We start from the raw sequence: 24,372 nt of genomic DNA, 5'->3' as shown, positions 1-24,372 counted from the left end.
CACCTCAGCCACCGCCGCCGCCGGAGCTGGAAGAGACGGTGCCGTTGATGGTGAGGGCGGCGCCGGAGCGGGAAGAGAGGATGGCGTTGACGACGAGGTTGCCGATCTGGAAGGCCAGGTCGCGGCGGACGTGGATTGCTGCGGGAGCTCAAATCCGTCGACCCTGATGTTTTATTCACCGGAGAAAGCCGCCGCCTCCACCGTGGCCAATGTTTGGAAGGAGAACCCTGCCTCCAGCAGTCGTTTTACATCAGGATTCGTCGGCGGCATCGAGTAAGTCCTTCCTTTCTCTCAGCTTTTGTTCTTCCTGTCAGACAAAGTGTGTAACCGATTTGTGCTAGGCAAAATAGAGAATTAATTGTTCTTCCTCTGTATATTTGTAGTCTGGATGACAAAATTTGGGATGTAAGGTTCAATTTAGATGGACAGGACAATTTAGAACTATGTTTAGGCCGATCAGACATCACATATCTGAATTTGTTAGCTATAATTGAGTTAGAGGGGTATGGAATCAATGACTGCATGTATTTTGTGAAAGAAAAGGACATAGGGGTTGCTGGAATGGAAGAACTGGATGGAATGACTAAGGTGGAGCAGATGATTGAGCTATATGAGGAGAAGAAGTGCATAAATATTGTTATTAAGACATGTAGCTCACTGCCAGTAAACATCAACAAACCAGCAGTAGAAGAGCAAATTCCTATGTCAGAAATAGGTTACCCTATTGTTTACACAGTGGATGATGATGGTGTGGTTTTACCCAGCCAGGAAGAATTTGTTCAGTGCACTGATGATTCAGCTATGCTTTACCTGTGCACCCAGCAGAGCAACATTGATGACAAGGGCAAGCAGAATGTTGATGAGCAAAGAGAAGCTGCAGCAGGTTGTACAGATGATGAGGAAGAAGAAATTGCAGAAGGCTGTTCAGATGATGAGCAACAACAAATTGCAGAGGACAGGGAAGAGTCTTCAGATGATGATCAAGATGGAGATTTCATGGAAGAGGATGAAGTTGAGACAGAATCTGATGAAGAAAGTGAGCTCAATGAGAAACTCAGAGGTAAACCAGTTAGAACAATGTTTGATGGCATCAGAAAGAAGCTCATGGTCAGGAATGATGACAAGAGAACTGGAGCAGCAAAGGCAAGATGGGTGATCTGCCCAACATATGCAGAGATTCTGGAAGAGAACAAGAAGTGGTCAAGAATGTACAGATCAAAGAAATCTGTTGATGGTTTGTGGGAAGTAACCAATGGGACTGACAAAACCTATGCTGTGAATTTGACAGCAAGAACATGTGGTTGAAAAAGATGGGACCTTAGTGGAATCCCATGCAGTCATGCTGTCAGTGCCATCTACAAGGCATTCCTACACCCTGAAGACTTTGTGAATGATTTCTTCAAGAAACCAATGTACATGGAGGCATACAATCCAGTGGTGTACCCTGTGCCTGGTGAAGATAGCTGGACCAAAACTGAAACACCTGACATTGATCCACCAGTTTTCAAGGTGTCATTGGGTAGAAGTCAAACAAAAAGGAGAAAGGGTAAGTTTGAAGTGCTAGAGCCAAAACAAACCTCTAGAATGGCAAGCATCACATGTGGCAACTGTGGCAAAGTTGGGCATAGGTACACCAACTGTGGTGTCCCACTGAAGCCTTCATTAGAAATGAGGAAAAACAAACATCAGGTATAGTTGCTATGCTTCATCCCTTGTTCACCTTTATTAGTAGCTTATGTTTCTTTATTTCACAGGAGAACAGAGAGGAAGCAAGTGCTGCTCCAGCTGCACCACCAAGTGCTGCTCCATCTGCACCAGCAACGGCTGCTCCTTCTGCACCACCAAGTGCTGCTCCTGCTGCACCACCAAGTGCTGCTCCTTCTGCACCAGCAACTGCTACCCAAGCCTCTTCAGCACCTGCTCCTGCTGCACCTAAGAAGAAGAAAGCTTCTGCACCTCTGAACCCTCCACCATGGAAGAGGAATACAGGTGCAACTGCTCCAGCTGCACCAAAGAGGAAATGACCAAGTGCTGGAGCATCTGCAGCAGCACCACCTTCTAAGAAGAAAGCAGCATCAACTGAAGCATCAGGAAGTACAACTGCTGCAGGTCCTAGAGCATCTGCTCTTGCTGCAGCTAGTAGACCATCTGCTGCTCCAAGTGCTAGAGCATCTGCTGCTGCTACAACTGCTGCAGCTCCATTCAAAGCCCCCAGGCCAACAAGAGAGGGGAGAGAGAGCACTAGGATGAAGGGATACCTGACAGCAAGCAACATTGACAACCTTACCATGGCAGATATCAAAAAAGGTGTTCTGTGATCTCAGTATGTGTATCAGTTATGTATGTAATGTCTAACCCTTGTGCTGGTAGATCTCAAGCAGAGTATGTGTCTGAACCAGGAACTTATGTATGTTTGTCTGTGTCTGAACCAGGAACTTATGTTTATACTGTCTGAATGAGTTATCTTCTCTATCAGTTATCTTCTAGTTACTGCCTGAACCATGTTATATTCAGTTATTGTTATTGTCTGAACCTTGTGCTGCTGGATCTGTATGAGAGTGGTGGTTTTCTGTCATTCACATCCCCAAAAGTGGTTACTTTTTGTAAAAAAACCTGGAAGATTACTACCAGCTCTAGTTTGACATACTGCCAGTACAATCCAATATAGATAACACATGGGTACACAACAAATGGACAGGTTCACACATAAGATAACACAAGGGTACACAACAAATTGACAGGTTCACAATGACAGGTTCACACATAAGATAAGTCTGACATACAAATGGACAGGTTCACAAATCTATACCCTAACAAAAGGGTACAGAACACATACAACACCTACAGCACCTGGGTTCACTTACATAGCTTAGTAGTAGCACAATTAACCATTACAAACTACCAGTACCACAATTAACCATTACAATTTTGCAGTAGGACATCAAATGATCAACTCCTCCTCACACACTTCCCTAATCCTTTTGAGCTTGTCCTTGTTTCCATTGCTAAGCTTCAGCAGGTCATAGAGCATGTACTCCAGCTTTCTCTTCTCCTCATTCAATGCATCATTCTCTTTCTTCAAAGCATCAGTTTCTGTCTTCCAAGCTTCTCTTCCTGCCTCCAATTCCTCCTTCTTTGCCCTAATGACCTCAGCCTGTGTTTTCTGCAACTGCTTCAGCTCAGCAAACTCCTTCTTTAGGTCATTAATTTCATCAGCAGCTCCTGAAGTTATCAACTTGTAATTTCTCTCCACCACTCTTTTTTCAGTCTCTTCTGCAAATTTCTTCACATCAACTAGCAGGCTTGCATACTTCTTCTCAATCTTGTTTTTCTCTACAGCAAGCTCCTCAACAAATCTGGCATGCTCTACCTTGTCATCAATTCTACCTGAATTGCTAGAGTAGTACATTCCCCATAGTTTCTTCAAAGCATTTTGTAGTGGCTCAGGCCACTCACTATCTACCCATGCATGGAAGCCACAGTTCAGAACATGCTGCATAAAAATGAGCACAATTAGGGAAATTATGTATATTATGCTGCAGTAAATATATATCACTCCATGCTATGGTGCACTTAATTCCCCATAGTAAATTATCTACATTTCTACACATACATAATAATACAATGCTGCCCTTAATTTATATCAACTGGAAAAGAAAATGGTTTAGGCATAAATAATTTCAAATATGCTGCCAACAAATGGTTCACATGCTATGGTTCAATTACATAGATTTTTGCTATGAAATTACTAAATATACAGACAATTTCTATGGTTAAATTACAGAGTATTACACACATATAATTACACACAAATATTGCACTGGTTCAACAGCAAAGAATAACACTCACATTTTCAATGGAGCAGAGGTAGAAACGACGACCAGTGTTCGGCCCTTCAAAGGCCACACATCTCACCGGCTCAAGGTTGTGGACACGGCATCGTTCGTCCGATCCCACGGCCAATCCATGAAATGTAGGTTCCTCAGTAGTATCAGGAGCATAGTCGATGTCATTGAACTCCTATTGAGCAAAAATGCAAACGGAATCAAAGTAAATCGACCAATGCATACAAATCCCCAAATTCTCCCCCAAATCAGAAACCCTGGAAATTCAAATCGGCCACTTACAGGGAGCCTCTCTGAGCTCGTCGACCCGTCGTGCCAGCTCGGCATCGTCTCCCTCGTCGGTGCCTCGCGGGAACGGCAACAAGTCTCCAGGCGGCGGCGCTGCTCCAGTGCGGCGATGGCGACGAGCAAAAGCTCACTGGCTAGGCTAGGGGAGAGTGAGCTGGTCAACTCCACGCGATCCGTCCATAAAAAACGACCAAGTGGTGGGCCCCACTGCGCCGTTAACGGTCGTCAACGGCGCTCCGACGCGCACCGTCTATGCTGTGCCACGTAGACCTGACAGTGGGCCCGTTTCGTCAGTTTCGTGATTAACATCAGGTCGGACGTGAATCAGTGGACCTTGCAACGTGTTAACCGTAGAGTGGTGGTTTTTTGAAAAGAATTCGAATAGTGGGTGCTTTTTGAAACGACTGCCCGATACGTGGTGGTTTTTTGTAATTTTCTCTGAGACCACCGACCATGGAGAATTATTAGTATCCAAGTTTAGCTTCCAAGCCGATCGTATTCTGCAATTGTGCACACATGGACAATATCAAAAACCTTGTCTGTACTAGATTTTTTATAACCTCTCTACCGCAGCCAGCAGGCTAAATAGCTCTGTTACCGAACTTTCTGCTAGGTGCATTAAAATAATTTCAAGAACAAAAGGATGACGCCTGGATTTTATTTTGCAAAGAACAGGTACGAGGTTGCAATGATGTTCAAACTCTTCTTATGAAGGAGATGAGTACAAGCGATGGTTACAATTGTCTTCTGCATGGTACTTGTAATGATCTCAGCGTAATAGGATATCAGTTCCTGTTTATCCATTAAGTTCGAAATTTTCAATTATTATTAGGTTGCGTTAGCTTTACCTTAGCTGAGGCTTTATTTTGTTCTTCACCGGCATATAACTTAAATGGTCTGATCTTGCCAAATGAACTTGGTTCAGTTCACCTAGCAGCCTAGCATGTCACTCTAATCTGGTTTAATTGTTCATTCTCAAATGTAAGCATGCCACTTTAATAAATATGCCTTTACTGATTGTGGGCTTATGCTTTTATTTCAGAAATAAAGAACCTAACAAGGATGAAACCAGCACTCCACTTGTCAGCCAATCTTACGTTGCAGGTTTGAAATCTGCGGAGGTAGCACTTGCTTTCATAAAAAAAGTTTCAAATTGACAAACTTTCTTTGCATTAGTTAACAGTATAATGGAACCACCAAGAGCTCACCACAGCGATTTTGCATCCATAGCCGTCCGATCAGGTACTTGAACCGTTCAGATCACCTCATCAAGCCGAAACGTCGCTCTCGACAATTTCCACAGCGCGATCCGCGTTAGAAGGGTTTGCTAGAAGAGTTTTCACGTTCCTGGTTCATTCTTGGGCCGCTTCTCTGTGGCCGACTAACATGTGTAAATTGACCCCTATTTCAGTTGCATATGAGATTGTCTATGCTATACAATGTTAAGATAAGAAACCTGTTGATGTGACAAAACGGATGAATTTGATATCAGAAAGAGGTGACCTTAGATTTTACTGGTTCGGTATTTCAGCCGGATTAATAAGCTTCTTTTGATCTTACAAAGCTGATTCCGTTGAAAAAGTCAATTGTATTGCTTTATTTTCATACAAAATTCGTGGTTGGTGGATATTAGTTATGTGCATAGTGACAAGACATTGCCTATTGCTACCGTATCTATAGTTTCAGTATTGCACTTTATATCGACGCGTACTTTATATTAACAGTCATATCCATTAAAATAACTTGCATTCTTTCGTAGTAATGCAACTTTTGAATTCATGCAAAAGTGGAAGATGATACAAACCTCTAGATGATACAATGTTCTGTTTTAATGTTCTTCTTGACCATTTTATGCATTTTCTGATGAATGTCATTACTAGACAAATGTAAAAAAAAAAGTAGTTATGTGAGTGCATTAGTTCTGACTTATTAATATGTCCCACCACCTGTGTCGACCATTATAATTTAAATTACTCATTTTTCTTACCAAATGTTTCTGTTATCTAATTATTCTCAAATAGTTCTGAACTTTTTGTTATGAATTTATTTTCTCACGACGGGCGCGGCAACGCGCGCCATCATGGTCTAGTAGTCTTTATGACCAGTTGGCCCTGCTGTTAGGCTGACATGGAAATCGGTAAATGGTACACGGATACTACACTAGAGGTGTTCTAATTTATGGACTTTTTTGTAATTTGCCAAATTGTTTCAGGTTCTCTCTCCCCCAAATAATCCAGGCTAACGCACCGCACTGCACCTCCCCTTCCCCTCTACCTCCGGCCCGCCACCTGTCCCTCTTTGTTGTTGATGCCGTGTGCTCCTCCCAGTTGTGGTTGCCGCCGTCCACAACCTGCGGCGCCGCTCCCCGACCCCGCGCAGGCTCCACCTTCGGCGCCCAAGTACCAACATGCATGCTTCCTACAACTTTGAGGACTTTTTCTCCAATTCCGGCCAATGGCCGCACATAGAGCAGGCCAAGTGTTTTCACATAGCCATCCTTATCCGCGCACTTGCACCAGTGCGCGTTGGCCACCGCACCCATGGGATGGCCATTGGCAGAGATGCATATGGCGACAGGACTACACCCGCGATGCCCCAGCTTCGGCTCGCCATTCTTTGGGATGGAAGCCTCGATGAGCTTCACTGAGTCGTGCCGCTGCGCCGGGAGCTCCGAATGTGCATCCAATTTCACCAAGTAGAGGCGAACGAGCTTAAGGACAAGAACAACCAGGAGTACCAGATCAATGATGGCATCGGGTTGGATGTAGATGGAGAAGATGACTCAGCGTTGGGGATTGGAGGTGCTCTTGGACGATTCCTTTATCAAGGAGGAGAGATAGAACATGGAAAAGATAACGGGACTCGTGGCGCCTCTCAGGGTTAATCACGAAAACGACGCGGTAGCACGAAGGCGGCGGAGGGATCAGGTGCACGTGAGGGCAGCGCTACAATTTAGCATATGTCAACCCCGACAATTGATATGGCCTGTGAGCCCGACAGTTGCCGTTTTTGGTCAGAAACAACGTCGAACGACCTACGCGATGATTGTTCAAAAAAAACTGGAGAGTCGAATGGTTCTTCTGTGAACATTTCGAATTGTGGCCATTTTTTCATATCCCTAGCCACTATTGTGGTGGGTTTTTGCAATTTTCTTGAGCACAATACACAATTAACATGGTCGGGCATTGAACAAACCATGTCAATCCTATGAAAGTTGATGAACTAATAATGGTTAGAATAATGAGCTACTCCTTCTAGGAATATGTGAGGCATAGTTATGGGCACAATCAAAACATTGTTACCTCACACCAATATTTGCTAAAATATATGATCAAGGGATTTAAGAAAACTAGTATGGTGTGTGTCCCATAAATTATTTTAGGATATACATTTCCAGCATTAAGTGATGGTGTAAACGTAGTAGTATGAATATATAATTCTTTGGTTTATTTTGTAACATGGGATGGAGTTCGAGTTAATTACCAAGTTCTTAATTAGGGGGTTCCCCTAAATTTCAATCTTGACTCAATGTATTTTTTCTCATGTCTTTTTAGTGCAAACTGAGGATTTATCTGGCTAGAACAGCCAAGACAAATTGGGCATGCTAAGACATGGAAATCGTGTAAATCTATACCGTTCTGAGGGAAAGATTATCCGTGTTAGATTATTATAACTGGCCAAATATGCACGCAAGAAAAGGTGCAGGCAAGAGGTAGAAAGAGCAAACGGAAGGGCCACACACCTCTCCGTTAGATCTTGGTGCCCTCAGAATCTAAAACAATCAGTTAAAATAATAACTGCAGTATGCTTCAGCTTATTCGCCTCGCTCGTCGTCGCATCCTCTTCTTCTCGCCCAACACACATCTTTCATCTCCGCCACATGCCCAGCCCTTGTGCTGCAGCTGCCCTGGCTCCTGGGGGCGGCGGAGAAGACCCAGACGTTGAGGATGCCAAGGAATTGACCAGGCGAGAGGTGGCGTCTGCCATCACCGGCGGCGGGAGGATGCGGGGGCGGGGCGCGGGGACGGCCAGCCACGATCGGCGGCGGCGGCTGTGGTCGCCGAGGAAGAGGGCGGCTCGAGCGACATGAACGAACAGGAAAACTAGAAGGAGAACGAGAGAGGGAGTTGCATCGGAGTCAGTTCCATTCGGGGTGTTTTTGCAATTTGCCTGGCTGGTTCGCGGAACAACACGTTTGACCGGGCGTAAATCTCAAACCGGGAACCAACGGCGGATTAGACTCCGACACATACCGGCAACTGCAAAAAGAAGTTTCGCAAACATTCATCGTATCACTATCACCCTATCACCCAATATGCGAGACATTTTTCATTGGCCAGCAGAATTAGTAAACAAAATGTAAAAGATACGGTCGATTTGAATGGCCCCTACAAACTAGGGTTCCGGCCATCGCTGACGCCGACCACCGTGGCGCAGCTGGTCGATCTCCGGCCAAGATGATCCGCAGACATGAAGGTTTCGGAGGGCCGCGGCCCAGCCGGTCAAGTACTGGGCCGAGGCAGATGCGGTGTCGCCGGCGGTTGCCGCGACCGCGGGGACGAAGCTGCAGGTCCTCTGAACAACGACAACGGACTCCTCTGAGCAGAAGGTACGTTGTGGTTTCAGTCTTCGATACGAGAACCGATTTTAGGAGATATGAAGACGGATTTTTTAGCCAGAGTTTTCATTTTGCTGCGTTGCTTGCTCGCTGCGGTGACATACAGTGTTTGACCGGTGTCAATTGACACCAGCGCCTCTGGCAAAATGGCGGTGCTCCAGTTCCTGCAGTTTAGGATATTTTTTTCTTAAATTTAGGATTTCTTAGATGTCTCAAAATTTTATGATTTGGGTGGCATGAGTCAAGTAAGTATGAATTACTAATATACGTAATCTATCTTAGTTTTTTAATCTGTAATGTATCTTCTAGATTTGGAGCTTTGGTTTCTAGATTGATAATTGTGCAAGCAGAAAAAAGGTTTGGTCAATAAATGTTTCAGACTTGTTGAGCTCCTGCCTGCTAGTGCATAAAAATGCCAACACAAAATGATTTTACTTTTCATGAATTTGCAAATTTTATTATGTTAATCATTTCAATTTAAGTTTGGAACTATGAGTAATACTGACTATAAAAACTGAAAAAATAGTACTGACTCGTCTTGAGTGTTGACACCGGCGATTAATTTTACTAGCTTCGCCCCTGCTTAGGCATGTCGAGGGCTTAGATATATGATGGAATCATATTGTAGGTTAGTGAACACAGATTTCTGAGTAACTCACATCATGCAGGATATCTGAATAACAAAATTAGTAATTGAACGAAGACCTAGGAAGAACTATGGAGCTTCTCTAGGATGGTATGATTACTGTGCATACTTCGTTTCTGATAAAAAAATATACTTTAATCAGGTTCTGAGGCGGCTGAAGAAGGTGTGCCATGAATCGCAGCAGGATAATAAGCGTCCCGCAGACTCTGAGCATTTTTCAGTCCCTCCGATCCATACTAGGCATATGAAGTCAAATTGTGCCTCAACTTTTGATGAAGAAAAAGAGGACATGATTCCCATCTCCTGGAGGATTAAGCGGCGCCACCTGGAAACTAAACACGAAGATGCCAGCTACGAAGTGAAGCCGAAGGTGTATCCGTCTACCAGCAGTTGTTCCCAGCAAGAGTTTGGGGAAGCAACTAGAGATTCAGCTTCAGTGGTTGAGCAGCAGGGCAGCTCAGGTTAGAGATTTGCAAGCGATGACAAGCCACCTGGGTATTGGCACACGTATTAGGGTGCGGCTACACACAGGTGGTAACCTCAACAGATAGAATTTTTTGTCTAGGCTTTGAGTCACCGGTTGCTACTCTTTGATGCCTGCATTGCCTGTGATGGAACTGGGCCTCACTACCTTCCATTCTGCAAGTCCTTATTTCTTTTGTTTAGGAGCTGTAAATCTCTCAGTATCTTCTTGTTTTTATCATCAACAAGAGCGGCATTAGCTGCTGCTAACTGTATTCTTTCATACGCTTGTCGATTCAAGTATCCTTGGCTTACCTGCTTCTGAAATATTCAATCAATTGAGAAAATCATTCTTTTAGGATGTTAGTTGGTTGATTTGGTTCCTGTTATGCGTGCTTACAAAGAAGTACCAATTACACATTTAACTGAAAAGATATAGATAATATTGTTTTGTAGAAGTGAATGATACGCTCTCTAATTGGCATATTTCATAATTTAGTTGTAAAATCCTTGTATATGATTCTAATGTCGTTTTTACGCTGACAGTGTTGACAAAGGGATTCTTGATCCTGTTCCTGTATTGGAAATCTAGCTTTACAAGTAAAGCTCAAGGATATTTTCTCAAAACCCACACCAGTAGCCGCCTATGGTACCACAGGTATGGTACATAATGTCTACAATTGGTTCTCTATAATTTATTAACATTTCTTAGAAAAGGCAACCTATATCATTTTGCTCAAGTTTAAGCTACTCATTTGTATGAAATTCTTATTGCAAAGCAACACCTCACGTCACACTGAAACTGAAAAAAGAAATCCTCAGTTCAATTTATAGTACACAGAGGAACACATCCATGTTAAGTTTCTTTTATACATGGTTTGCTCCAAGTCTGACCTGAATTGATATCACAACCAAGTTTTGCATTGATTGAACTAAGTGAGAGATAATCTTTTCCGTATAGTTTCAATTGGTACTCATGAACTAAACAGAAACCGCCTGTGGAGCCCAATGTCCATGAATATGATTGACTGAAAGCATGAAATGTTTCTAGAGTAGTAAAACTTATTCAACCACGACCACTAATAGGAAACCCGCTACGTGAACTCGCCTCGAGAACACAGTACAGGGCAAAAACCTACTAGCAGTGCCAGGCCTAGACTAAAAAATTTAGGAGTAAACGTTGGCAGAACAACCAACAACATAAACCAGCACAAAATGTTCTTAAATGCTGACGCAGCAGCAGCAATTTCTGAAAACCCACACCAGTAGCCCCCTTTTAGCATCAGCAAACAGCAACCGGACTTGTATCTCTTCTAATCTTCATTTTTCTTGTTGTTTTCGTGGTTCTTCATTCAGTGGAGAATCTACTATGAGAGCTGGGAGTTCTTTCCTGAACTTGTCAATGTCGGCCTGCATAGTTAGGTGGAGACAGTTCAATACTTCTTGCAGTTTTAATTTCGTTTGGTTGAAATAATTCTGAACGGCATACCTGTGTAAAATTTTGTGATAGCTCATGTCCTATCCAGTTTGCCATGTTCTTGAGCGCATAGAGTCCACATGAAATCCTGCAAAAAAATCATGTAGATTGTATTGTAATCAATATTTAAAGTAGGAACTAGAAATCTTAAAGGTGTGGTTATAATATAATGCAATGTACCCGTCTTTTTGTTGTGGCACATTCTTGACAACTTGAACTGGCCAACTATTAACGGCGTAATCAGGCCAGCTATCACTCTTTTCGCAGTCGTGTCGAGATGTTACGTCCAGATGTGCTTCCATTCCTTTGAGCTGTAAGTATGAAAATATAATATTAATTAGCTTAGCACAATTGTTTATAGCAACGGTTCAATGGACTTACCATATTTTGTAGTTCTGGGTGGGCTTTTTTGAAGTTTTTTGTTTGTTTACGCATGGAGTCCAAAACTTGTATTAGTCTCTCTTCAGGATTCACATTGACCACGTACCAGTGTATATTCTCATAGTTCACTCGTAGACAAATCTGTAGCAAAAACATAATTAGCGATCGAGCATCTGAAAATATAACGTATAGAACTGCAACAATGAGACTTACCATGTCATGGGAAATGTACACTTTTCCCATGTTAGTACCATGATTCTTGTTTCGTACATCCCTATTATATGCATCACTTCTGCCATCTCGAACTAGTAAGTCCACTCTCGATGCCCTCTCCATGTAGACAGTGCGACCTGCCCTTATTTCTGGAATGGGGCGCATGTGTTGCATCCATGTTATGATTGTATCCATGACCTGAATGGCACCACAATAACAAGTTAGCATTCATGACGAAAAATACAAACTGACTATATTTCATAATTAAGCACTTACAGGGGTGTGCAACCATCGTTCCGTACATGTGTCAATTGCGGGAGATGTTAGACAGCTGAGTTCCTCTTTATTCAGTGTCAAATCATCTATGTGCACAAGTATTTTGTTTTCCGGTGATGCATTGATATAGTCAATGACCTCACCTTGCACATCTTCAACTCGAGTAGTACTATATGATTTTGTACTACTAGTTTTTGGAGTATTTTTTGGTTTTCTAGGTGGCTTAGAGTCTCCGTAGTACACGAAGTCACTATTCTTACATGTCGATGTCTTTTTTCTTTGTTCTCTTCTCTGTGGTACTAAGGTGTCATCCCCTATCCTGATCTTCTTTTTGGGTGAGGAGAGGACGTTGTCACTTGGCCTTTTATTTTTGATGTTGTTCGTGTCAGTACGCTGTAGGTAAGATGTAGGAGTTCATTAGAAAAGGTTTGTATTTACTATCACGAATAGTGTAGCCATTTACCTCGAAATCTTGGTTCAAGTCACGGACAGGCATGGGGGAGGTTCTGTCCGGGCTGAAGTGCTTGTATTCTCTGTACTGATAGTCATACGTCGATGGTCCACGCTCAAAGTCATCGTAGTCCTGCATGAATCCATGCATAAATTTTACTCCTTTGTATATGTAGCGGAAAAGTACTGTGGTGCATTTCAATAAGTTTGAGTCTTACGTTGGCTCGTTGCTGACAAAAGGCATCTAGCTTCTCTTCAAATCTATAAAGATAATCCCCATGCTCTTCGATCTTTATGCGAGTCAGTAGGTTATCATGCATTACAGCACGTCTCATGTTGAGGATCGACTCGTGCAGCTTTAGCACCAACTGTAGACGAATGAAATTATAGATTATTAAGTGGTTTTATAGGAAGGAAAACTAGAATGTAGGATTAAGAAAATACCTTTGAATCTGTTGGCGGCAAGTCGTCAAACGAAGGTAATGGTGATGACGGCCTGGGAGGCTCCCAAGCCTCCTTTAGATCAAAAACGTACTGAAAAAGATAGATGTCATAGTTTATTTATATACATTTTCAGTAATAAATAATACGGGCACTATAGAACATGTGTACCTCTCCAGCGTCACGACCGTGCTCATTTAAAATGGCACAGACCTTGCGTGCCTTTTTCTCATCCCAGTATTGGAGAAGCGGTGCCTCACGTCCTGTATAATCGATTGAAGCATCAAGTCTGTCCAGACGGAATTTTTCCCAAAACCAAAACTGCAAAAAAATGTATGCACAGTTATTCACCGATTGTGCAGCACCTGGATGCATGTAATATGTTCAAAAAACATATGAAAAATTATACCTGCAACAAAGGAAGATTCCCCTCGAGGTTTACAATACCCTGAAGGCCTCTTTCTGGATCTTTAAGTGCTGCATTATACTGCTTTACAGACTTAACTAGATGATTAAGTGATAATCTGGCAAGGTCTATCACCAAGATTGCTTCCCTGCTAACTACATATGGCATATAATCTACACTGACCCAACGTTGGGTAGTTGGGCATAGAATACACCCGATTGTGTACAAAATAAATGCCTGAAGGAAAGGCAGCTCATCACTTAATGTTTTAATTCCTTTTCTAATTGTCTGCTCCAATTCTGGGAAAGGTATTCGCCGCTTTTTATTTTGCTTTATCTCCTCGAACATCTCTATCACTTCTGGTCTCAGAGGTGCTCTTACCCGTGCAGGAAGACCAAATAAGTGTTCAAACTCCTGTAAGGTCAACTGAGCCATATCATCCCTACCAAAAACAAATGCATCTAGTTCAGATTTGTATCGCTCTGCGATCCATCTGCATAAGTTTCGACGGATTTTGACGGGAGGAATGCGCAGGAGGCATCCAAGACCAACTGCCTCGATGGCCTTTCTCTCGGCTTCTCCTAAACCTTCAATTATTTTTACAAATAACACTAGCGAACACACTTGTGTTCCCTGTTCATCAACGAAAAGTTAGTCCTGCCATAATTGACGCTATACAATTTATTTTGCATGTATATCATGTGCATACCATGTTTCTGCTCGTTTTTGCCGGAGATTTGCCCTTATCTTCTGCCGGCTTCTTGACTTTCGACTTGGCCTTTGCCTTCTGCGAAATCATTATCAAGGCAAATATCATAACGCTGTTGTAGACGGCGACTAAATCATCTCCAAATACTAGACTTGCAGTACTAAGATTTGACTATAATTTAGCATCACGAATCAATAAAAACAATCGTACAATGGATGCACTAACCGGAGCTGGTGGGTGAAAAGTCGGGGGATCCATTGATGTCGACGCCGGCAGCAGGAGCAGATTTGGGTGATGACTGGAGAAAGAAAACAAGAAATGTAGAACTGGCGGAGCAGACAAGCGTCCTATCAGATCTCACGTGAATGGGGCAGAAAATATATATAGTTGCCGCGTCGCCGGCTTGTTTCAAGGGATTTGTTTCCAAGTAAATAGCTACCTACCAGTTTGTTACAACCGAAGACGAGTATATCGTACTTGAAAAAACAAAGCATACGTTAGCTTTGCCATAAATTACTACTATTTAGTTACGGATAAATAATCCTATTTCGCTGGTACATAATATTTTATTATCAATAATTAATCTTGTGAATGTGACGGCACGGACTAGAAAATCGTACACCTCTCTCGGACATCCGGTCCCACGTACACCCCTCTCCGCCATTCGGTTCCACGTACACCTCTCGGCCATCCAGTCCCACGTACACCCCTCTCGGCCATCCGGTCCCACGTACACCTCTCTCGGGCATTCGGTGCCATGTACACCCCTCTCCGCCATTCGGTTCCACGTACACCTCTCTCGGCCATCCGGTCCCATGTACACCTCTCTCCGCCATCCGGTCCCATGTACACCTCTCTCCGCCATCCGGTCCCACGTATACCTCTCTCGACCATCCAATCCCACGTACACCTCTCTCGGCCATCCGGTCCCACGTACACCCCTCTCGGACATCCGGTCCCACGAACACCTCTCTCGGGCATTCGGTCCCATGTACACCTCTCTCGGACATCCGGTCCCATGTACACCTCTCTTGGGCATTCGGTCCCACGAACACCTCTCTCGGACATCCGGTCCCATGTACACCTCTCTCGGCCATCCGGTCCCACGTACACCCCTCTCCGCCATCCGGTCCCATGTACACCTCTCTCGGCCATCCGGTCCCACGTACACCCCTCTCGGCCATCCGGACCCACGTACACCTCTCTCGGGCATTCGGTCCCATGTACACCCCTCTCCGCCATTCGGTTCCACGTACACCTCTCTCGGCCATCTGGTCCCATGTACACCTCTCTCCGCCATCCGGTCCCACGTATACCTCTCTCGACCATCCAATCCCACGTACACCTCTCTCGGCCATCCGGTCCCACGTACACCCCTCTCCGCCATCCGGTCCCACGTATACCTCTCTCGACCATCCAATCCCACGTACACCTCTCTCGGCCATCCGGTCCCACGTACACCCCTCTCCGCCATCCGGTCCCACGTATACCTCTCTCGACCATCCAATCCCACGTACACCTCTCTCGGCCATCCGGTCCCACGTACACCCCTCTCCGCCATTCGGTTCCACGTATACCTCTCTCGACCATCCAATCCCACGTACACCTCTCTCGGCCATCCGGTCCCACGTACACCCCTCTCCGCCATCCGGTCCCACGTATACCTCTCTCTCGACCATCCAATCCCACGTACACCTCTCTCGGCCATCCGGTCCCACGTACACCCCTCTCCGCCATCCGGTCCCACGTATACCTCTCTCGACCATCCAATCCCACGTACACCTCTCTCGGCCATCCGGTCCCACGTACACCCCTCTCGGACATCCGGTCCCACGAACACCTCTCTCGGGCATTCGGTCCCATGTACACCTCTCTCGGACATCCGGTCCCACGTATACCCCTCTCCGCCATCCGGTCCCACGTATACCTCTCTCGACCATCCAATCCCACGTACACCTCTCTCGGCCATCCGGTCCCACGTACACCCCTCTCGGACATCCGGTCCCACGAACACCTCTCTCGGGCATTCGGTCCCATGTACACCTCTCTCGGACATCCAATCCCACGTACACCTCTCTCGGGCATTCGGTCCCACGTTCACCCCTCTCCGCCATTCGGTTCCACGTACACCTCTCTCGGCCATCCGGTCCCATGTACACCTCTCTCGGACATCCGGTCCCATGTACACCCCTCTCGGCCATCCGGTCCCACGTACACCCCTCTCGGCCATCCGGACCCACGTACACCTCTCTCGGGCATTCGGTCCCATGTACACCCCTCTCCGCCATTCGGTTCCACGTACACCTCTCTCGGCCATCCGGTCCCATGTGCACCTCTCTCCGCCATCCGGTCCCACGTATACCTCTCTCGACCATCCAATCCCACGTACACCTCTCTCGGCCATCCGGTCCCACGTACACCCCTCTCCGCCATCCGGTCCCACGTATACCTCTCTCTCGACCATCCAATCCCACGTACACCTCTCTCGGCCATCCGGTCCCACGTACACCCCTCTCCGCCATCCGGTCCCACGTATACCTCTCTCGACCATCCAATCCCACGTACACCTCTCTCGGCCATCCGGTCCCACGTACACCCCTCTCGGACATCCGGTCCCACGAACACCTCTCTCGGGCATTCGGTCCCATGTACACCTCTCTCGGACATCCGGTCCCACGTACACCCCTCTCCGCCATCCGGTCCCACGTATACCTCTCTCGACCATCCAATCCCACGTACACCTCTCTCGGCCATCCGGTCCCACGTACACCCCTCTCGGACATCCGGTCCCACGAACACCTCTCTCGGGCATTCGGTCCCATGTACACCTCTCTCGGACATCCAATCCCACGTACACCTCTCTCGGGCATTCGGTCCCACGTTCACCCCTCTCCGCCATTCGGTTCCACGTACACCTCTCTCGGCCATCCGGTCCCATGTACACCTCTCTCGGACATCCGGTCCCATGTACACCCCTCTCGGCCATCCGGTCCCACGTACACCCCTCTCGGCCATCCGGACCCACGTACACCTCTCTCGGGCATTCGGTCCCATGTACACCCCTCTCCGCCATTCGGTTCCACGTACACCTCTCTCGGCCATCCGGTCCCATGTGCACCTCTCTCCGCCATCCGGTCCCACGTATACCTCTCTCGACCATCCAATCCCACGTACACCTCTCTCGGCCATCCGGTCCCACGTACACCCCTCTCGGACATCCGGTCCCACGAACACCTCTCTCGAGCATTCGGTCCCATGTACACCTCTCTCGGACATCCAATCCCACGTACACCTCTCTCGGACATCCGGTCCCACGTTCACCCCTCTCCGCCATTCGGTTCCACGTACACCTCTCTCGGCCATCCGGTCCCATGTACACCTCTCTCGGACATCCGGTCCCATGTACACCCCTCTCGGCCATCCGGTCCCACGTACACCCTCTCTCGGGCCATCCGGTCCCATGTACACCTCTCTCGGACATCCGGTCCCACGTACACCTCTCTCGGCCATCCGGTCCCACGTACACCCCTCTCGGACATCCGGTCCCACGTCCACCTCTCTCGGGCATTCGGTCCCATGTACACCTCTCTCGGACATCCAATCCCACGTACACCTCTCTCGGACATCCGGTCCCACGTACACCCCTCTCGGACATCCGGTTCCACGTACACCTCTCTCGGCCATCCGGTCCCATGTACACCTCTCTCGGCCACGATGAATAATTTTACTTTTTAGTTAATCGCTTCATACTTTTTTTTCTCAAAGCATTCTTTGCAGGCTCAATGGAAATATGTTGTACTTATTTATGTTTCTTTTGCCATACCCAAACACGTGCTACAAGGCTTACTTATTACTGTAAATAACATGACGCATGCCACAATATAACTTCATTGGAATAGAAAGACCACCATGAGATTCAGGTCGTCCACACAAGTTCAAAAAACCGTAAGCTAATTAATCAAAACCTGGACACTTATCAAAACCTGGACATTTGTTCCAACGAAATATTAAAAATAAGTCTGAACTATATCACCAAATCCAGCGAAATATTAAAAATAAGTCTGAACTATATCACCAAATCCAACGAAATATTAAAAGTAAGTCTGAACTATATCAACAAATATGACAACAATACTCGTGTCTTGTCGAAGTAGCATCATTTATTTGTTTTCCACGTCTCATGCATCGGCTTCCACCTCTTATTGTTCTTCGATGGACCACCTTTAGGAATAATTTTTTTTGGATCCAGCACTTTTCCCGTGAAGGTTTGGTCTGCCCCTGAAAAGTATGCAGGCAAAGGACCAAATGATGCCGCCTTATTTTCGCTGTTGTCCTCGCCGACATCTGGCGTAAGACTCTCTAGAAAATCAAGAACCTTCTGTGATTTCTCCGGGCTGCTTGCAGCATTAAATAGAAAGAGATTAGACCTGTTGCGGAGGTTGTGGTAACGATCCATCCGCTCAGACCAATCGTGCATATTAGCTTTCCTCTCTGACTCAAATGCCGGCTTGGCTAGCATTGTCCATCTTCTCGAAATACAACAACTAGGAACGCTGATCAAGCCAAGGAACTTCAGAACAGAGAATATGTGTGTGCAGGGGATCTCCTCTGTCTCCATCTTCAGGCAGCGACAATTAACTCCCTGGAGCATTGGGCCGGCCATGGTAAGCTTCACATCATAAATGACATCCCTTCTCTCTTTGAGAGCAACAGCATAAACTACTACAGCATCCTGCTTGGTCACCTTTGCTACCCCCCATTTTGGCAATTGATCTATCTGCTGCTTCACCTTCTTGAACATCACTGGAGTATAAATGTTTGCAGAACTTCTCAAAAGTGGTTCAGCATCTAATTCTGTAAAAGGTACTGTCTGTGAAGCTCTAGCATCCAATTCGGCCTCATTCTTGCGTATACGCCATAAACAGTGATCTGTATGCTCTAACAAATCAGCAAGTGACATTCGCCTATCCAAATTCTTATGAATCCTAGAGTTTAGACTTTCACTACGCTGATTACTCTGCATCCCAAGAAAATATCTATCTTTGGTATAGGCTCTAGACCACTTCTTCCGTAGCTCGTACATCCTATTAATCCATGCATCTTTTTCTGAGATTTCATACTCCTCCAGAAAATCTGCCCAACGACTCTCGAACTCGTCGACATTCCTGTAGTAATAAACAAATTTTCTAAAATCGCTGAGCTTTGTTTTGCGGAGATGGCTTATCATGTTTTGCTCGATGTGCCAGCTACACAACCTGTGATCTGCATTAGGAAATACTTTCGAGATTGCCCTTGCCATAGCATGGTCACCATCGGTGATTACTGACCTAGGATGGTTCTGCTGCGCCGACTCCAAAAATGCTTCAAGCAACCACACATAAGATTTCGTTTTCTCATCTGACACAATACCAAATCCAAACACAGTCGTGCTACGATGGTGGTTCACACCAATGAAGGGGACAAACGGAAGATTGTATTTGTTCACACGGTATGTGCTATCAAAGACCACGACACCACCAAAGGCATCGTAATCCATCCGACACTGTGCGTCTGCCCAAAATATGTTTTCCAGGTGCCCTTCACTATCAGTGCTGTGCTTGTAAAAGAATTCTGGATCTTTCTCTTGTCTTGCAGCCATATAATTGAGCATAAATTCAGCATCACGACCTTCAATCCTTTCCTTCTTGTACTTGGCAAAAAAATTATAGAGATCCCGAGGTACAAAGCCTACCTTCTCGGGGCCACCATGCTGCTTCTCCATTACTTCCATAATCTCGTGTGTTCGAAGGCCACCAATCCCATACTCAATGGCATCAGCCTTTTGAGCGTCATTCAACCCACGATGAGACCTTATGAAAGTTGTCTGATCACCAATGGCGAGTGGATGGTTATGTTCAACCACGAAATCTTTTACAAACCATTCTCCACTTTCCATAGACATCTCGATCTCCATCCGAGCACCGCATCCACAACGCGAAAGTGGCCGAGGTGTTCGTTTTCGTTTAGTTTTTTCAAAGTGCTTCCTTGCCCGATATCCTTCTTTGGAGCACACATAAAGACGCCGGAAAGCTATGTTCGTGCCTGGCTTCTTAGTCAGCTCTTCTTTTCTAACACCAAACCCCTTGGACTTAGCATATGCATTGTAGTACTTGTAACCTTCTTCCTCGCTACTAAAAGTTTCATTAACCACCATATCGTGCTCTTCATTGTCCTCCATGCCCTCCATGACGTAAACTGCAGTTATGAATCAAAGCCATATTATTACAAGTCTGATAGTAAAACTAACACATGTTTCAGTATGAATATGTAATCAGTACCATTCAGTGCTTGAAGTTATGCTTTATAGTTTTTTTTTCGAAATGGGGAGAAAGACCCCTGCCTCTGCATGCTTTATAGTTTTTAATGCGATAATAAACTGTTGGCAACAAAAATGTAATGCTAGACCAGTCATGCTGCTACTCTTACAGGATTTCATGAATTAAATGTTCCTAAAACATTGCGGCTACTTATGGAAAATACCAATTGTTTCTCACAGTTTCAGTTGGTCACACCATACTAATCTCAAGTGAATTTGATGTCACATACCCTGGTTGAATATTTGAAAATAGTTTATGTTCCTATTTGTGCCATTCCGATACAATTTTTCTGGGTCTGAACATTACTTTCATCAATTTATTGTCTGCTTTTTGTCAGTCCATATTCTTACCAAAACAGAAGCTGATGCTGGACCTAGGACAGTTAAAGATCTAATTTAGCTTGCAACTAAAATTTTGCATTGCTCCTTGAACTTGTGATAAATATTTATCTGACTGCATTACTCTGATTTAGGTTTACTGAGAAAAATATACTGAGGATTTATCCCAATGGTACAAGGATTAATTCTTCTAACTATGATCCAGTAAATGCCTGGAGACTGGAGTCATGGTGCTCAGATGGTTGCATTCAACATGCAGGTTAGTTTACGATTCTTAACTGCTATGATTCATGATGGATCTGCACAGCGACTCAATCAACCTATAGATTCAGTTTATAAATCTGCTAACAGCACCCATGCAACACGAAAAGAAATAAATACTATTATCGAATTTTGTAATCTTAACTACAAAGCTTGTTGATATAATCTAACTTCATCTCAGAGTTTATATTTACTTACGCTGAGATTTCCCGGATCAGGACCAGGAGAGGCTGCGGCCTGTTCGATAAGCGCGCGACGAGCGGGTGACCTGGCTGGCGGGCGGCGGACTGGGTTGAACACAGCGGCGATGCTGCGGCAAGGTCGACACGCTGAGGTTTCCCGGATCAGGACCCGGAGAGGCTGCGGCGGGTGACCTGGCTGGCGGGCAGCGGACAGGGTTGACCACAGCGGCGATGGCTGGTGGTGGCGGCAAGACGCGGCGGCGCCGACGCTGCGGCAAGGTCGACGAGCGGGTGACCTGGCTGGCAGCGGCACCGGTGGCGTGAGGAGATGGCGGCACCGGTGGCGTGAGGAGATGGCGTGAGGAGAAACGCTAATGAGCTATCGTGTGAGGAGATACACGACCTGGAACTTGTCCATCAGATTCGTTTCAAGTTTTTTTTACCCCACTAATTAAAACAGATGGAATTGTCTATTATACCCTTATCAAATACTGCAGCCTGCAGTATGGGGTACCGTAAAAACTCTCGGTATACAAGAAACGAAAACACCCAATATGCTTATGGACCATGTGTTGGATTCCACATTAAGGATATGTTCTTCTCTTTACCCGCTTCCAATTTTCATGGGCTTTCACATGAATTTCTTCCAAATTCGAAGTACACGTCTACTTATTTTGTATAACTGATTTTCAAATCCACAAATTCCAACGAGATCCAGCGCTCTTGCACCTTGTATGGCCGAACCTGCTCTTCCATGTTTGCATCTTCTTCTCTGCAAAGGGAAAGTAGGTATGCCACACATTGGTCCGTGGAGTTACTCCCGACCTGGTCTATTGGTCGCCGTATGCAGTTTGCATTCGTCTTCAGCTCATGACATTCGGTGCTCACACTCGTATCATTTGGTGGCGGCCGCTTGTAAGATTTTCCCATGGCGGTTACTCTCTTGCTAGCTGTAAAAACAAACGGCCATGCCCCAACATGCCTACCAAGGCGAGAAAAAAGAACAAGAAACATTTTTGCACTCGTCGTGGCTCGACCATAGTACTAAGGGCGACCTTAGAGTTTTTTATACTCCCACCCGCCCTCCCATTGTCTAATGGCATCTCCATCCAATTGCAGCATCGGTCATGTATTCATTCACCTTGAAGGCGTTTGCTCCGGTACAACCCCTCCCCTAAACTCAAAGCAAACTTAAATACAAGGACGGCTGAGATCGCTTGATACCCCTTCGTTTAATACTAAACGGGTATACGTAGCCCTGTACAAAACCCGTATGATCCAACTAAATTGTATGCTGCATACGTATGTATATAATTATATATGTACGTGGATTATTGGTGGCGATTCATCAGCACGGTGGCGGTCGTGGCCGCCGGGCGGGAGGAGCAACAAGGTGGTGATAGGCAGCCACGAGACACTGTGAGGCGAAGCTGGACGACACGAGTCTCGGCAATGTCTCTTAGGTCCGTACCGGTATGGTTGGGGCGGCGTGCAGGCTAGACGGCGGCGTGACGGCGCGACGAACTGCCGGATAGTCCGTCCCGGACAGTCTGGTGCAATTCGGCCGGACTGTTCGTCGCGTTGGGAACGAGACTAACCGGACTATCTTGCGGTGCTTGCGTTGGACTGTCTTGCGGCGCCGGACTGTCTTGTGGTGTTCGCGCCGGACTGTCTTGCGGCGCCGGACTGTCTTGCGGTGCCCGCCGGACTGTCTTGCGACGACTGTATGCCTATACGTGGGAATACTGAGTTCTGGATTTGGGCTTGGATATGGGCCTAAATAATACCGGTTCGGTTTTGTTGAGTTTGGGGAGGGGTTGTACTGGAGCAAGCCTCCACCTTGAAACAGTCGTTACACACTACTCCGACAATTTTCAGCTCGATTGGTTACGGTCCGTCGAGTTGCCACGTGCATTCCTGCGAGAGCAAGCTGCAAAAGCTGCGGCCGTACGTTGTTGCATCGACAGTTAGCTTAGACCTGCAAGCCATGCGAGTAAAGCAGCACGGCTAGCTGCCATTCTATATGCATCCACTCCCAACAGACGGGCCGGACCCTTCTATGGGCGCCGCGAATCAAAACTCAGAGTCGACAATAGGAGCTCCCGCTGCCTCTCATTTCTACAGTAGTTCACACCGCCGCATAGCTCACATCACTCGATGTTTTCGTTCTTCGGGAAAAACTGCCGTTGCCTAGCAGTGTATCTTTGCCGTGTGTCTCCGCATGACAAAGATTTCTTTGCCGTGCACACGTAGAAAAACGCACGGCAAAGATTTTGGCCACGGCAAACACACACACGAGCGCACGGCAAAGATATGATGCACGGCAACGACGGAAGAGAGCACACGGCAAAGAAAGTTGCATGGCAAAGGATCAACACAGCGCACGACAAAGGCCATCTACGTCGCCGTGCACGCCTTTGCCTATTGTTTTTAACAAACGCACGGCAAAGCAAGTCTTTGCCTAGTGTTTTTAACAAACGCATGGCAAAGTAAGCCTTTGCCTAGTGTAAGCGCACGGTAAAGATGTAAAAACTGGATTTCTTCTAGACTGGCGTGGTATAGTTATCAACAAATGAACACTTAGCCTAGTGGCAAGGTTGCACGCTTTCCCGACTTTGCATCCTAGGTTCGAATCTCAGACCACCCAGATGAAGTTTTTTTATAGATAAAACATGTTTAACACACGGTAAAGAGCGACATTTGCCGTGCGCCGTCGCACGGCAAAGAAACCTTTGCCGTCAATTCTCATCATCCGGCACAAAAAAAATTTGTTGTTGTGGCGAGAAGTTTGCTTTACTGGAGTGTATGTTCTGTCGGCCTACTACACACAGGCGGAAGAGTATATATTTGCAGTTTGTTACCAGGTTTGTGTAGTACCATAGCTAGGTGCAATGTGTAATTACCATGGTGGTACATCGACCCAACAAAACAATGGTTTCTCCTATAAATAGAGACAACCAAGCTCTAGAGAGATCCTTTAAAAATTTGGTGAATTAATAATGGTTTGAATGATGGGCTGGCCT

The 24,372-nt window shown here is 45.8% G+C and overlaps 3 protein-coding genes across 4 annotated transcripts; 1 reads left to right on the top strand and 2 right to left on the bottom strand.

The window, feature by feature from the left end:
• Window positions 1-8,510: 8,510 nt before the first annotated feature.
• LOC127312430 (uncharacterized) lies at window positions 8,511-21,540 on the top strand. 2 transcript variants are annotated; one of them, XM_071822974.1, is made up of 5 exons: window positions 8,511-8,742; window positions 9,540-9,928; window positions 10,406-10,517; window positions 21,041-21,165; window positions 21,386-21,540. In XM_071822974.1, the coding sequence occupies exons 2-5, from the start codon at window positions 9,877-9,879 to the stop codon at window positions 21,538-21,540; spliced, it is 444 nt and encodes a 147-aa protein (XP_071679075.1). In that variant the 5' UTR covers window positions 8,511-8,742; window positions 9,540-9,876. The 2 variants fall into 2 exon arrangements, with proteins under 2 accessions (XP_071679075.1, XP_071679076.1); XM_071822975.1 differs by having other exon boundaries at window positions 21,112-21,165; window positions 21,386-21,523.
• LOC127315211 (uncharacterized) lies at window positions 11,180-14,546 on the bottom strand. Its single transcript, XM_071823243.1, has 12 exons — window positions 14,438-14,546; window positions 14,213-14,290; window positions 13,507-14,136; window positions 13,269-13,418; window positions 13,101-13,190; window positions 12,875-13,024; window positions 12,670-12,789; window positions 11,931-12,128; window positions 11,718-11,858; window positions 11,517-11,647; window positions 11,349-11,424; window positions 11,180-11,269 (listed from the first exon to the last, which is right to left on the bottom strand). Exons 1-12 carry the CDS (start codon window positions 14,468-14,470, stop codon window positions 11,180-11,182), a joined length of 1,887 nt encoding a protein of 628 aa, XP_071679344.1. The 5' UTR covers window positions 14,471-14,546.
• On the bottom strand, window positions 18,147-21,505 carry LOC127312429 (protein FAR1-RELATED SEQUENCE 5-like). Its single transcript, XM_051342959.2, has 2 exons — window positions 21,366-21,505; window positions 18,147-20,446 (listed from the first exon to the last, which is right to left on the bottom strand). Exon 2 carries the CDS (start codon window positions 20,436-20,438, stop codon window positions 18,369-18,371), a length of 2,070 nt encoding a protein of 689 aa, XP_051198919.1. The 5' UTR covers window positions 20,439-20,446; window positions 21,366-21,505; the 3' UTR covers window positions 18,147-18,368.
• Window positions 21,541-24,372: the final 2,832 nt, after the last annotated feature.

The sequence above is a fragment of the Lolium perenne genome, chromosome 7 (assembly GCF_019359855.2).
Source record: "Lolium perenne isolate Kyuss_39 chromosome 7, Kyuss_2.0, whole genome shotgun sequence".
NCBI lineage: Eukaryota > Viridiplantae > Streptophyta > Magnoliopsida > Poales > Poaceae > Lolium > Lolium perenne.
This window is presented reverse-complemented; position numbering and strand designations above follow the sequence as displayed.